At 50.2% G+C, this 12,749-nt stretch overlaps 1 protein-coding gene across 1 annotated transcript in view; it reads right to left on the bottom strand.

Moving 5' to 3' along the window:
- GFRA2 (GDNF family receptor alpha 2) overlaps positions 1-12,749 on the bottom strand; it is an 85,884-nt gene that overhangs the window by 13,364 nt on the left and 59,771 nt on the right. The window contains exons 5-6 of the mRNA XM_039243815.1: positions 2,316-2,425; positions 1,437-1,577 (exon numbers count right to left, since the gene is read on the bottom strand). Coding sequence (XP_039099746.1) covers positions 1,437-1,577; positions 2,316-2,425 — 251 coding nt within the window. The remainder of the gene's footprint in view (positions 1-1,436; positions 1,578-2,315; positions 2,426-12,749) is intronic.

The following is a 12,749-nucleotide window of genomic DNA, read 5'->3' as shown; positions in this document are numbered from 1 at the left end:
CAGTGCACTGAAGACTAAATAATGGGAATAGGGCTTCTTGGACCAAACTGTCCCCAAGATGTGACCCTGGAGCCAAGTGCCTCCAGAAATCTCCACCTCCAGGTCCCAGATGCACCTCAAGTTTGTCACATCTATGCCCCAACAAGGCACCGCTCCCTCCTGTTGCATCACTGCTTTCTGCTCATGTTTCCGGTCTTGCAGGGGTCATCCCTCCCCACCCAAGCCCCCCACCATGCTTCTCTGACCACCCACTTGCCAGCAGTTGAGCCCACCACCTAAAAATCTGTGCACTCCATCTCTCCTGTCCCTTGCCCACCACTGCTCCGGCTCAGTCACACTGGCCTCTCTGGGAGCAACTGCTCCCTGCTCTGAGCAGGCCTGCTGGGTCACCTGTCAGAAGCACAGCCCCAACCCTGCACACTGGAACCAGAGAGTGGGCCTTCTGCAGTGCAGGTCTGCCCACAATGCCACCTGCTGACTCCCCTTCAGTGACCTGCACCCCCACCTCCACCACCTGCAGGCCCATAAGACCCTAACACTTTTAAGACTGCAAGGCCCTTCGTGAGGAGGATTCTCTCTCCCTGTCCAGATAACCCCAGGTGTTCTCATACTCTACAGCAAGACTGCGTAGCCCACGTTTCCTGCAAACAGTCCCTGCCCAGGGTAGACTGGCGTGCCCTCCCTGCCTCGTCAGCTGACAGGTGCCCACTCTCCTTCAAGGGGCCAGCTTCTGAGAAGCTTCCAGGGCCTCCTCCTCCAGGCTGACTGGTGGCACCAGTCTGGGCTCCTGGAGTGCCCTGTACTGACCTCCACCCTAGAGTGACCCCCTGACAGTGTGCCTCCATCAGACACCACGCTGCTCAATGGCAGGCACCATGGCTCATCTCTCTGAATCCTCAGTGCCATACAGAAAGGAAGGATGGACTGACGGAAGGAAGGAAGAAAGGACAGAAGGAAGGTAGGAGGAGATTTTCAAGTGGGTTGGAAGCAAGAGTGTCAGACTGAAAAGAGCGAGGCAGGCAGAACTGGTGGCTAACCTCTCTCTCTCTAGCCTTTAATTAGCAATTTTGAGACTTGCAGTCACCAATTCTAAGGGGAAACAGATCCTTAAAGGGACAAGTGATAGATGCTGAGATCCTCATCACAGGGCTGTCCCTGAAGGAACCTGACTGAAGCCCTCAGGATAACAGACCAGAAACTTTCGACCTTGGCCTGACATAGGTTCAAGGCCTCCAGTGGTAAATTCGGGCTGGCCTACTGACCACTCAGTAGGATGAGTCTCCAAGAGCACAAAGCCCAAGTTCTCTGTGGGTCGCTGGGGAAGCCCCCATAGACTATCACTGGCCATCCCAATGGAGAAAGAAGGGCATGGCAAAGGCAGGCCTCCAGGGCCCCTCTGGGACTGGGAGGCCTGGGGAGGACCTGCTCGGACTTACGGAGGCATGGGTTCTCGGTGAAGTCCCTCAGGAACTTCTCACACTCCTCCTCCATGTTCCCACTCCCACGACAACTGCACCAGGGGGACACCACGATGCCAGTGGGGTTGGAGTCCACGTAGTTGGGTGTCATATCAAACCCTGGGCAGGGAGAAAGGGAAAGCAAAGGAGACAGGAATGGTAAGGCCTTCTCTTTGGGCCCCAGGCCCCAGACACAACAGAGAAGAGGCTGGGGAACCGTCCGTCCCTCCCACCTGCCCCCTCAAACACACAAACATTCAAACAGATGGACCGTTATTATCCCAGCAACCATGTGGCCATGGCCACAGGGGGCAGAGGGGAATGAACACTGAGGACAGAGCAAGACAGCAGAGGAAGTATCCAGGAGCCACCACCCTGCCCCCTGCTTCCCTGGGCCTTTGCCTTCTTCACCAGCAAGCAGAACATGTGCTCTAGATCCAGGGAGACTAAGGTTCACATCCTGGGTTTACATCCCAGCACCAGCATTTACTAGCTAGGGGAACCTGTGCAAGTGACTCAACCTCTCTAAGCCTCAGTTTCCCCATCTCTAGAATGGAGATACCAACTCCTCCCTAGTAAGCACTGTTGTGAGAATTAAAAGAGTTGGTGTAAACTGTTCAGCTTGGTACCTAGAAAGTCAAAACCATGCAATAAATGTTGCTTTCTCATTTTGAAAGCTTTATAAGGGCCCGGGGCCCTCCTCCCCCCATGATAAAAGGCTGGCTTCTCCTCTGATTTCCCACCACAAAGAAGAGCAAGCTCAGGCTGTCCACCCTCTGGCCCTGAGCCAGGACCCCTGCCCACAGGGATCGGGCAGCCAGGAGCCACCATGAGCCCAGGTGTGCGGGGGCAGCTTACCAATCATGCCGGCGTAGGAGCCCAGACACGCCTGGTAATTGTCGGCAGGGCAGCTGGTGAGCGTCTGGTAGGAGGCACGACAATTGGCATGGAAGTCTGCCAGCCGGGACCTGGTGTCAGGAGAAGACCCAACAGAGACAACGGTTTAGATTGGCTGCCTTCCCGCCTTTTCTGCGGCAGAGCAGCTCCTGCCTGCAGGTTCCCAGGGCAGGGGGAAGCTAGGAAGATGGAGACAAACATGGGGGGAACCAGGCCTTGAGGGGGGCATCAGGCTGATTGTTCCTTGAGGGCAGCACTTCCTGGAGAGCCAGGTACACGGTTTAGGCATGGTGGGCTCTGAATGGATCTTCCAGTGAGAGGACCACCGAGAGAACCCTGGGTGGGTTTGCCACGAGTGCCTGTGAGCAGGGAAGGAAAGCTGGGCTCTGCTTTCTGCTTGGCCACACTCCTGGATGATCTAGCCAAGGCCTTCAACATATCATTCTTCCTATCTGCAAAATGCATACAATCATCCCTGCCCCAGCTACCTCCCAGGATCCAGTTGAGGCTCAAAGGAGCCAGCCCTCAGGCAGGTAAAGAACGAGTTCCTCTAGGCTTTCCTGACAGGCCTCTTCTAAACCAAGTCAGAGCAAAGCTTCACATACAGTCCTTCCAACTGGCCCCCTGTCCCACAAGGGCAGAGTCAGCCCTTTCTTCCCTGGGTGATATAACCTGCCATCACCCCTTCCTCTCTGTTGGCACCCATGATACTGCTTCATAACTATGTGAGTATATCCTTCCTTGATCATGAGCCACCTAAAGGCAAACAGATGCTCTCTGGCCAGGGTCTGTCTCCAGCGCCTGATGTGGAAAGTCGCATGGAGCCCAGGGCACCCAAGTCTAACCTGCCCTGGCACCCTGGCTACTGTCAGCTTGGCCATCTCACCTCCCCACCTGCCATCACTTCCTACAGGTGAGTGCCCTTTGCCATGGGGTCCTCATGTGTCGTACCATTTGTGTCTCACAGCAGCCCCAAGCAGCGAGGAATACGATCTCATTCACCAGTATTTTCCCAATGATGGGCACACAGTAGGGCCTCAACAAATACACGCTCAGCGAGGAGACTGTGGTAGCAACAGGACAGGCCAGAACGCAGCCCTTGACTCCCTGCCCCCACTCTCTCCACGCCATAAGGCACCTCACAAAGTCACCCAAAGGCTGCCCCAAGTTCAGCTTCCCTGGTCCTCCACTGGAACTCTGTCCTGTCTGAGAAAGGAGTAGGCAGAGAGAGATCAGAGGCTCAGAGAGACCAGGACAGCCTGACAGGAACACCCTCGCAGCAGGTGGCTCTGTGTATTTCACCATGGGACACATTCTGGTTTGTCCTGGGAGATGGGGTTTGGGGGAGAGGATGCTCTGCAGAGGAATTCAACCCCAATGATGCCTCATGTGTCCCCAGACCCTGCAGCCCACAGAGGTGTGGGAGACAGAAGGTGATGAGCACTGAATGGACAGATGACCAGGGTTCTCACTTCAGCTGTGCCCCTAATTCACTGGGTGGCTCACCAAGTCCTTCCTTCTTAGGGACTTGGTTTTCCTGATTTATCAAATGTAATGGAAAGTGCTCTCAGTGAAGGACATTTTCACAAGTCTAGGAAGATGAAAAAGTTCTGGAGGTGGAGGCAGTTATGGTTACACAACACAGTGGATGTACTTCATGTCACTGAAAACTACACTCAAAAATGGTTAAAAATGGTGAATTTTATGTAATGTATAACTTACCACAATAAAAATGATTTCAGAAAAGATACTTCCACATCCATCCATTTATCCTTCAATCCTCACAAACACTGAGCCCTGAACTCTGTGAGATCTGACCAGCAATCGTTGTCACTATCCCACTTCACAGAGGACGCTGAGACTCAGAGAAGCTAAATAAGTTGCCCAAGATCACAAAGTCCTTGAGCAGTGGAGCCAGGGCCCCGCCCCAGAACGAACACGGTGGACGCCCTCTCTGGCAGGTCTCACTGCTCCCATGCAAAAGCTCCTGGAGGTGCTTCCAGAGCCAACATTCTGCGTCCCTGAAAACAGGAAGCCTTCAGGTGTCTTCCCCCTCCTTCCTGCCCAGAAAGACACCGCCTATCTCCTCATCACCAAGCACCGAAACAGGGAGAAACAGCATTTCTAACCAAGACTTCAGCCCCTGCAGAGTAAGACTCCATCTTGACCGGCAAGAGCAGCGTCTGTCCCACTGTGCACCCCGCATGTGCATGAAGACACTGACAGGGTGAGTACGGTGGCCTCTGCCTACACCCCAGCCTCCCAGAGACACAGACTTTAATATGTAGTGGAGACCTAGAGGCAAGTAAAACAAAAGCTCTAGGCACCTCCTGTGCGCTGAATCGCGTCCTGACTCCCAGTACCCGTGATGGGACCTTATGTCAGAATGAGCTCTTGGCAGACGTGACCAAGATGAGGTGACAGTGGATTATGGTGAGCCCTCCAACTAATGACTGGTACCCTTATAAGAAGGGGAGAAGGGACGCAGACACAGTGAGAACGCATGGTAAGATGGAGGCAGAGACTGAGCAACGCATCTACAAGGTCAGGAAGGCCAAGGTCTGCAGGCAATACCAGCAGCTGAGACAAAGGCACGGAGCGGATTCCTCCTCCAAGCCTTTGGGGAACACAGCCTTGCTGGCACCCTGATGTGGGACTTCTGGCCTCCAGAACTGTGAGAGAATACACTTCTCTTTTAAGCCTCCCAGCTTGCGGGGCTTTGTTATGGCAGCCACAGGAGACTCGCACAGCCCCTTCAGGGACTTCACTGTCTGCTTTGGCCAGATGCCTCCCTCCAGAAGGAGCCAAGGGGACATCAGGCCCCAACACTAAGGGGGGCTGGGCTGCAGGTGGGCAGCATGAAGTCAGAACCAAGCTCCTGCAGGGTGCAGGGCAAGGAAGCTGCTAGACAACAAGCAAGGCCACCAGTTGCCATCTCCTCCCTACCAAAGAGGCATTCAAATCATCTCTTAACCAAAGTATATGAGTGCATTCCAAAGCTATGTGATCACACCAGGGCCTGAGTCCCTCCTAGCTCCCCCACAAGGCCTACCTGCAGCCCTTCCCCACAAAACCCTTGCTGACCACCCCAGCTGTGTAGATTTCTCCCATCTCTATTCCAGCTACACGCACGGTCTGGACCAGGCAATTTCGTACTTAACTGCATAGAGACACTGATACTGCTCTATTTGGTCTCTCCAGCTGGTACTTGTGTTCCTAGAGCAGCAGACTTCACCAATGTCTTCATTCTTCCTCCAAACATGCATTGAGCCCCTGCCACTTGACTGACAGACTAAGGCTGGGAAGGCCACACATGTCAGTGCAATGTCAGAAAGGAAATCTCAGCTAATGGGGTCAGAGTGCCCACCAGGCCTGGGCCCAGAGCTTGATGAGAGGTCACGGTCAGCTCACCTTCCTGTGGAGCATGCTGCCCACTTCCCTTCTGCAAAATTAGTTCCCCACTCACTGACACTGGGAACCTTGAGGATCTTGCCTGGCTCCACCATCCACGAAGCCTCTCAAAATGTCACCTGGCCCTGTGGGGCTGGAGAAGGTGCAAAGCATGAGCAAGGAGAATATGACTGTCCACAAAGATAGACAAAGCCCCTGGAGAAGAGATGAAAGAAAAGGATGCCGGAAACTGGAAGGTGAAAGAGCCCTGAGTGAGAGCAAGGCGGGCAGATCCAGCTTCTGGGAGAGGAAAGAGTATCTGTCTCATGACCATGCTCTATCACTCGCCGGCTGTGTGACCTTGGGCAAGCCTGTCATGTCTCTGAGCTGTGTTCCCAGTTATCATATGGGTGAGTCGTGCCTGCCTCTCTCCCCCCACAGGGCTATGTGAGACAGCTGGGGCACCAGAGGAGACATCACCTTATCTTCCTCCTCTATCCAGACATCTTGTCCACAGCTCTGTGCCTGCCAAGCACTGGCAAGTACAAACAGGGAACAGCTTTTCCTGGGTCTGGGAGAGAAGGAAAAATACCCATTCAACCTGCCAAGGTGGGTCTGTTTCCCACACAAGGCAGTGCGGGTGCTCTCCCTCACCACGAGGCTCCAGAGTCATCCCTTGGATCCCAGGTGAAAGACAGCTTCCCTACCCCACCATCAATCACTCTCCATGCCACTCTACGGACACAGTAGGAGGAACACCAGCTCCCAAAGCATATGCAAGGTTCCTTTGCCAGAGCCCTCTAACACCACAGCCTACTTCCTTTAAGCAGGCTCTCTGGCTCCATTCAGAGCACTGGGAGGAGAGGAGGTAAGCCCAGGCCCAGCAGCCATCAGAGGAGCAGGTGAAGGGAAGGGCCACAGCTCGGCCTTCTGTTCCTCCATCTCTTCATTCTTAGCGTCAAAGCGATCTTGGCAAGAGAGAGGGCCAAATGGGGCAGTTAGGAGGATGCTGCATCCAAGTCTCCAGAAGGCCTTTGATTGCTCAGATTCTCTCTGCCCCTCAAGACAGGCTGACATCCACGGCAGCCAGCTCCCTCTGTCAGCAACAAAGACCAAGTGGCGTCAATTTCCTTCAAGCTGGCGACACACTGGACTCCAACCACTGTGTGAAGCAGCCACATGAGCGCTCTCTGCCCAGCCCTGGGAGGCGCATTCTCCAAGGCAAATGTTATCCTTTTCATAGTGCACAGTGGCCAGCCAGCTGGGGCTCTCTGCGCCCTCCCCCGGCCTGATGCTGCTCCTCCCTGCAGACCCCATGAGGTCTTCTCTGGATTTCATTCTCACTGCTAGGAAGACTTCTCCTTGGCCCAGCCCCATCACTTTGCAAATTTCCACCTTTAAGAACCACCATAGGAAAGCAGGCATAAAAGAAAGCATGAGAAAAAGAGAGACAGACAGACAAAGAAAGGCACAGAGAACCAGCAAAAGAGCCAATGTGAACAAAGCCAAGTCCATCCCAGGGAGATCAAGTGAAGACTGCCAAATGAGCTCAGGGGCAGCAGGTGGCTCTGTCCGAAAAACACAAACCCTCTCTGGGCTGGTTTCATTAGCAGCTGTAGCCTATTCAATCACACGGAAGCAGCAGGAGAGGCACAGAGAGACACTTGACCCTCAATTTGATTAAACAGTTGCCAGATTAAATATGGGATGTCCATTTAACTTGAGTATCAGATAAACAATGAATTTTTTAGTGTAAGTATATCCCATGCAGTATCTGGGACATACTAATATTAAACTAAACATAACTAATACTAATTCTAAACAGTTCATTGTTCATCTGGAATTCAAATTTAACTGGCAATCCGGAAGTTTCATTTGTTAGATCTGGCAACCCTATTTGATTAGGCAGATGTGCTCCTACAGAGGGAAGAAGAGGCAAGGTTCGATGTGCAAAGATCAGCCATACAAGTAGAAATCACCCAGACTGCAGAGGTGGCATGGACTCCCTTCAGATTAGTGGTTCTCTAAGTGTGGTTCACAGAGCAACAGCACTGGCATCCACTGGGAACTCGTTAGAAAAGCAAATTCTCCAGGCCTCCCCAGACATACAAGATGTGAAATTCTAGGGGCAGGGTCCAACAATCTGTGCTTTAACAAGTCCTCCAGGTGATTCTGAGGCAGGCTGAAGTTTAGGGATATGGCAGTCTACACAGGCTACAGAGCTGGGCTTCTGGGGGCCCTTCGAACCCCACTCCCTGGTCTCGGCTTTAAATATCCCACTTTATGACCTCACCATGGAATAAAATAATGCTTCATGCCATGGCCTGAGAAGGCTCCTGCTTACACGGCAAAGAGTGCTCATGTTTGGACACATATGCACATACATTAGTCCCCACACAGACACACATTTACACTTGGATACACACTTCTCAGTTCTATGCTTTGGTGTCAGCCAAAAGAAAGTACAGGCACCTGTTATCAATAATACCACCCTTGATCCAAACTATAAATGCCTTCCCAAACACATATATTTTCTCAAATCTATCTACCCTAAAATAATACAAGGTGAAATGCTCCTTGGAACCCCAAAGCATTCCAATGCCAGCCAGTACATGGCTTTTTGGTTTGAAGTTCTTGTCAGCTTTCCAAAGTTCCCATTTATCAGATTATACCTTTTATGCTGCTGCCATGGAAACCAATGGGTTTCTATTGATAGTCTTAAAAGTGGAGAAGGAGAAAAGGGAGCTAATATTTATTGAGGTCCTATTATGTACCAGACGCAGTTACCTCATTGAATGTTCTGAACAAATCCACAAAGTAGGCATATTCCACAGCAAGAACACAGCAGCTCCGAGAGGTAGGCCACACATACCCTACAGCCAGAATACCATGACCAGGCACCTGCTAACAAGGATAGGGTCTTTTCTCTGGCTGTACTGTCATGATCCACCACTGCTGATGATGATTCCAAAGGCAGCCACCAGCACTGCCCTCATGCAAACAAACAGGGCACTTGAATATTTCATGGAAGGGAAAAGGGACTCCCAAGAAGTGCAAATTACTCTTGATCGGCCTCACAGACAATATATGGAAAGGCAGAGAAAATGGCTTTAATAGACCAAGTGCCTCGTGAACGGCTCTCTGAGGTTCCCCCAAGCAGTGCAGGGCTTGGTTAAGTAGGTTCAATGTTATGTGACACTGAGAAAGGGGAAAACGGATTTCACCCACATGGCTGCTTTCTGACACCTCCAGGGCTCACTCTGGACAGCCTGATCCTTCGTCCTCTGCTGCTCCTCCAGGAGACTGCCACCACTTGTTTCATGAAGTCAAGTACCAACCTGGCTTCTTTCCTTTCTGTTTATTCTTCAAGTGTGCAGTGAACATTTATTCTACCTGCTCAGAATAGCAGCTCCCCTGGGGAGCTCCTCCAGCCAGGTAGCTCTCATAAAGGCTGTCAACCATGGCACTCTACCTCCTAGGCCAAACTTAGACACATGATCTGGGCTGGGAGAACCATACAACTCTGTCCCTGGCCACACAGACTAGTTTAGGGATAAGGAAGTAACACAAACTAGGCTAAACAGAGTGTTTCCCTGGGGGTTTCCTAATGGAGCAGGCAAGGATGAGTATTCTTTTCTCTCTGGTTAGGAGACACCACAGACATGAGCCCAGATGAAACAGGGCCATAGCTCTAGCCTCACAATCACAAGAAGAATAAACATGCAGCTAATCCACAGAGAGAGTCAGAAACAAGAGACAAGGAGAGAGAGAGAGAAAGGCCTATTTGTATTTCAGTCCTGGAATATATTCCTGCCCTTTCTAAACTTTATTGGAAGCCAATAAATTCCTTTTTAATTTTCTTAAGCTAGTTGGGTCTCTGTCACTTAAAACAGAAAAATTCTTCACTAACATTTAGCTTCACTCTCTGATTTTATATGATCTTCTCTGCCCAAGTTCAAAGGAACCAAAAAGAGGCATACACTGAAAAGGACACAGATCAAAAACCAAACCCACAAAGGGTCTGACTAGCCTATGTGAAAGAGCCAGGATTGCAAGAGTAGCTCAGTGAGAGTAACGTGGAAAACAGATGCTAATAAAATTCATGAAGGAGAATGGACTTTGCCTTGGATTCTTTCCCCAGCTTAACTAGAGGGGGATGGCTCAGACAGATGAGCCACAGAAAGCAACGCTGCTATTAAAAACAACAAGGACATAGATTGTGCCAATTTATGAAAATTCAAACATGAAATCACGTGAGGGGATTAAAAATCAGAAGACAATAGAGTTTGCATACCCTCGTTGCAAACAGGGGAAAATGGTAAGCGCAAAAACTAACAAGATCCAGAAGTAAATTTCAAAAGATGCTAATAGAATACACTGTTCGTTATGCTCTCTTTTAATAAAGTTGCTTTAAGATTGTAATTATTTCTTCAAGTTTAATTGAACAAGGCTCAGGAATCCTGAGTTATTATAAACAATGATTTTTCTAAGCCTTCATTTAGAGAAAGTGTTATTAGTTCCAGGAACATCAGCAAATTTAACTGACCCTCTGTCCCAAGACAAAGAGGCTGAGAGAAAAAAGCTACCATCTCAGAAAACTGGCTCTTCCCTCTGGGGCAGCTCCAATACTTAGGAGCTTGCTGGCTGGAAACAACCTGGTACAGAGCTAGGAAATGCACACCAGACCCTCTGGACATGACCACAACCCCAGGGCAGGCTGCCACAAGTAGAAATTGTGCTGTCCTCACACAGGAGGTCCTGAATTCACAAGAACCCCTCTTCCCTGCACCCCAGCCAGAAGCACACTCAGCCAGAAGATCCAATTTCCAACATCACGCCATACTGACTGGGTTTGAGCCTTGGCTTAGCTACTCACTGGCTGTGTGACCTTGAGTAGGTCATTAAATCTCTCCAGGCCTCCATTTCTTCACCTGGAAAATGGACATAACAATAGTATTTACTTTATGTGGTCATGGCAAGGACTGAATAAGGTGTCCAATGAGCAAATGTATGTAAGTGCTTGGACAGTGCCTGGCATGTAGCAGATGCCCTGGCAGCACTTGCTGCACTCTTGTTAAGATCAGAAGACTCCACTAACCACTCCTGAGCACAGAACATGGTGTTAGAAGGCACAAGTCTTTTCCCTTCAAGCCAAGGGACATAACATCTCTGATCTATTAACAGGCACCCTCTGCATTTGTACAGTGTCACACAAAGTACTTCCACTAACATCCTCACATTTTACTCTGACAACAATTCTCTGAAGTTGGCATTATTACCTCTGCTTTACAGATAAGGAAACGAAGACTTAGAGGTTAATTAACTCAGTTACTATCTCAGCAACAAGGTCAGAAGACTTAGCTTCAAATCTTAGCTCCGAAGCCTTTGGGTTTTCCCTTCCACCACACAGCCCACACCCTCACCCTCCATCCCTTTACCCAGCACACCACTCCGTCCCCTTCTCCTAGCATTCTGAAGCCACAGAACGAGGGAGGTTTATTTCTCTCTGGAATCACCCAAGGAAATAAGTGGGGTGCTACCCTGCTCCTTGGCCCCTCCTTGCCATCCAGCCTGGAGATCCCACAGCACCCCTCTATCTCCCCTCCAGGTGAGCCATGAGAAATGGCCTATAGAGTGCTGTGGTTGGAGCCACTGCACCCCCAACTGACCAAAAGCAATCAATTAGACCTAGGCCACCATCAAGAGACAGATACACCAACCACAGTGGCCAACATGAGCCTGCTTTGGGAGAAGATCGACCAGTAGGGTCTGGGTGGATCTCCCACCCAGGGCTCAGAGAAAAGAGCCAAGACAATATCCTTCTTCTAGAGACCACCATTCGATAGGCTCTTTCATGTCCTCTGAAAACTCAAGCAGATGGGCAGATACCCTTTTCTCCATTTTTCCCCAATCCAATCTTCACCTAGTTCCAAATCTATTATTACCCAGTAAGAAGAGAAAAGAATTAAACACACGCATCATTTGATTTTAATTGAAGGACTGTTCTATTTCATTGAACTGCTAAGTAAGCTGAACAAGAGATTGTGTTTACATAAGCAAACCCCGAGTCACTATAGACTTGCTGTCACATTAAGTCAATACTTATGAAGGCTCTCTATTTAATTATTCAGTGAGGATTGACTTATTATTGTGTTAAGAGTGTGGTTAGCCTTGAGCTAGGTAGCCAGCCAGCTGAAAGATTTCTTTCAACTTTCCCTGAATGCTGATATGGTTCTTGCTGGTGGTATGAGGTTAGGTTTCTTCCCTCTCTCTCCCCACCACCACCCAGGTCCACTTCCCACCAGTTGTCAGTAGCAGGTGGTCCTGCAGAGCCAGGGAGCAGCAAGGTCCCAGACCTCAGTGGCCAGCCACTCACATGGTCTTCCTAACCCTAGGAATTAGTCCTGAGACACTGACACCTGAAGTCTCATTAGCTTATTTCCTCTGTTCTCAGTTCTAGCCATTCTGTCCTTCATTCTTCGCCTTCCTGACATTGAGAACCTCCTACACAAGACCCAGATCTCTCCCCTTCTTTTTTATCCTTGGCATTCCCCCTCCCTTCAACCTCCACAGAATGTGCTTCTCGGCCTTCACAATCCATCCACACCCATGGTATATTGTTACAGAAACTCAGGTTCTTACATCAAATAACATTTCCTGAAACATAACATACAGAGAAAAATCCAGAGGTGGATGCTTAACCAAAACTGCAGACCAAGAGAGGAGGTAGAATAACATCGTGGCTAAAAGCAACATCCCAGGCCAAATCGCCTTCCAACCCCAGCTCTGCAAACTACAAGGGGTACAATCTGGGGCAAGTAACTAACCCCTCTGTGAGCATCCTCATCGATTAAAAAAAAAGATCTAGTAGTTTCTGAGACGGTAACCAAGATTCCCATATAACACCTAGGGCTGTGCCCCACATGCCAGCCTTGGCGTTTATAAAGGGTCCATTCTGATGACAAAGCCCCACTGATGCCCAGGGCTCCTTCAGCCCATCATGTA

The sequence above is a fragment of the Hyaena hyaena genome, unplaced genomic scaffold (assembly GCF_003009895.1).
Source record: "Hyaena hyaena isolate Hyena2069 unplaced genomic scaffold, ASM300989v1 scaffold_230, whole genome shotgun sequence".
In the NCBI taxonomy this organism is placed as follows: Eukaryota; Metazoa; Chordata; class Mammalia; order Carnivora; family Hyaenidae; genus Hyaena; species Hyaena hyaena.
This window is presented reverse-complemented; position numbering and strand designations above follow the sequence as displayed.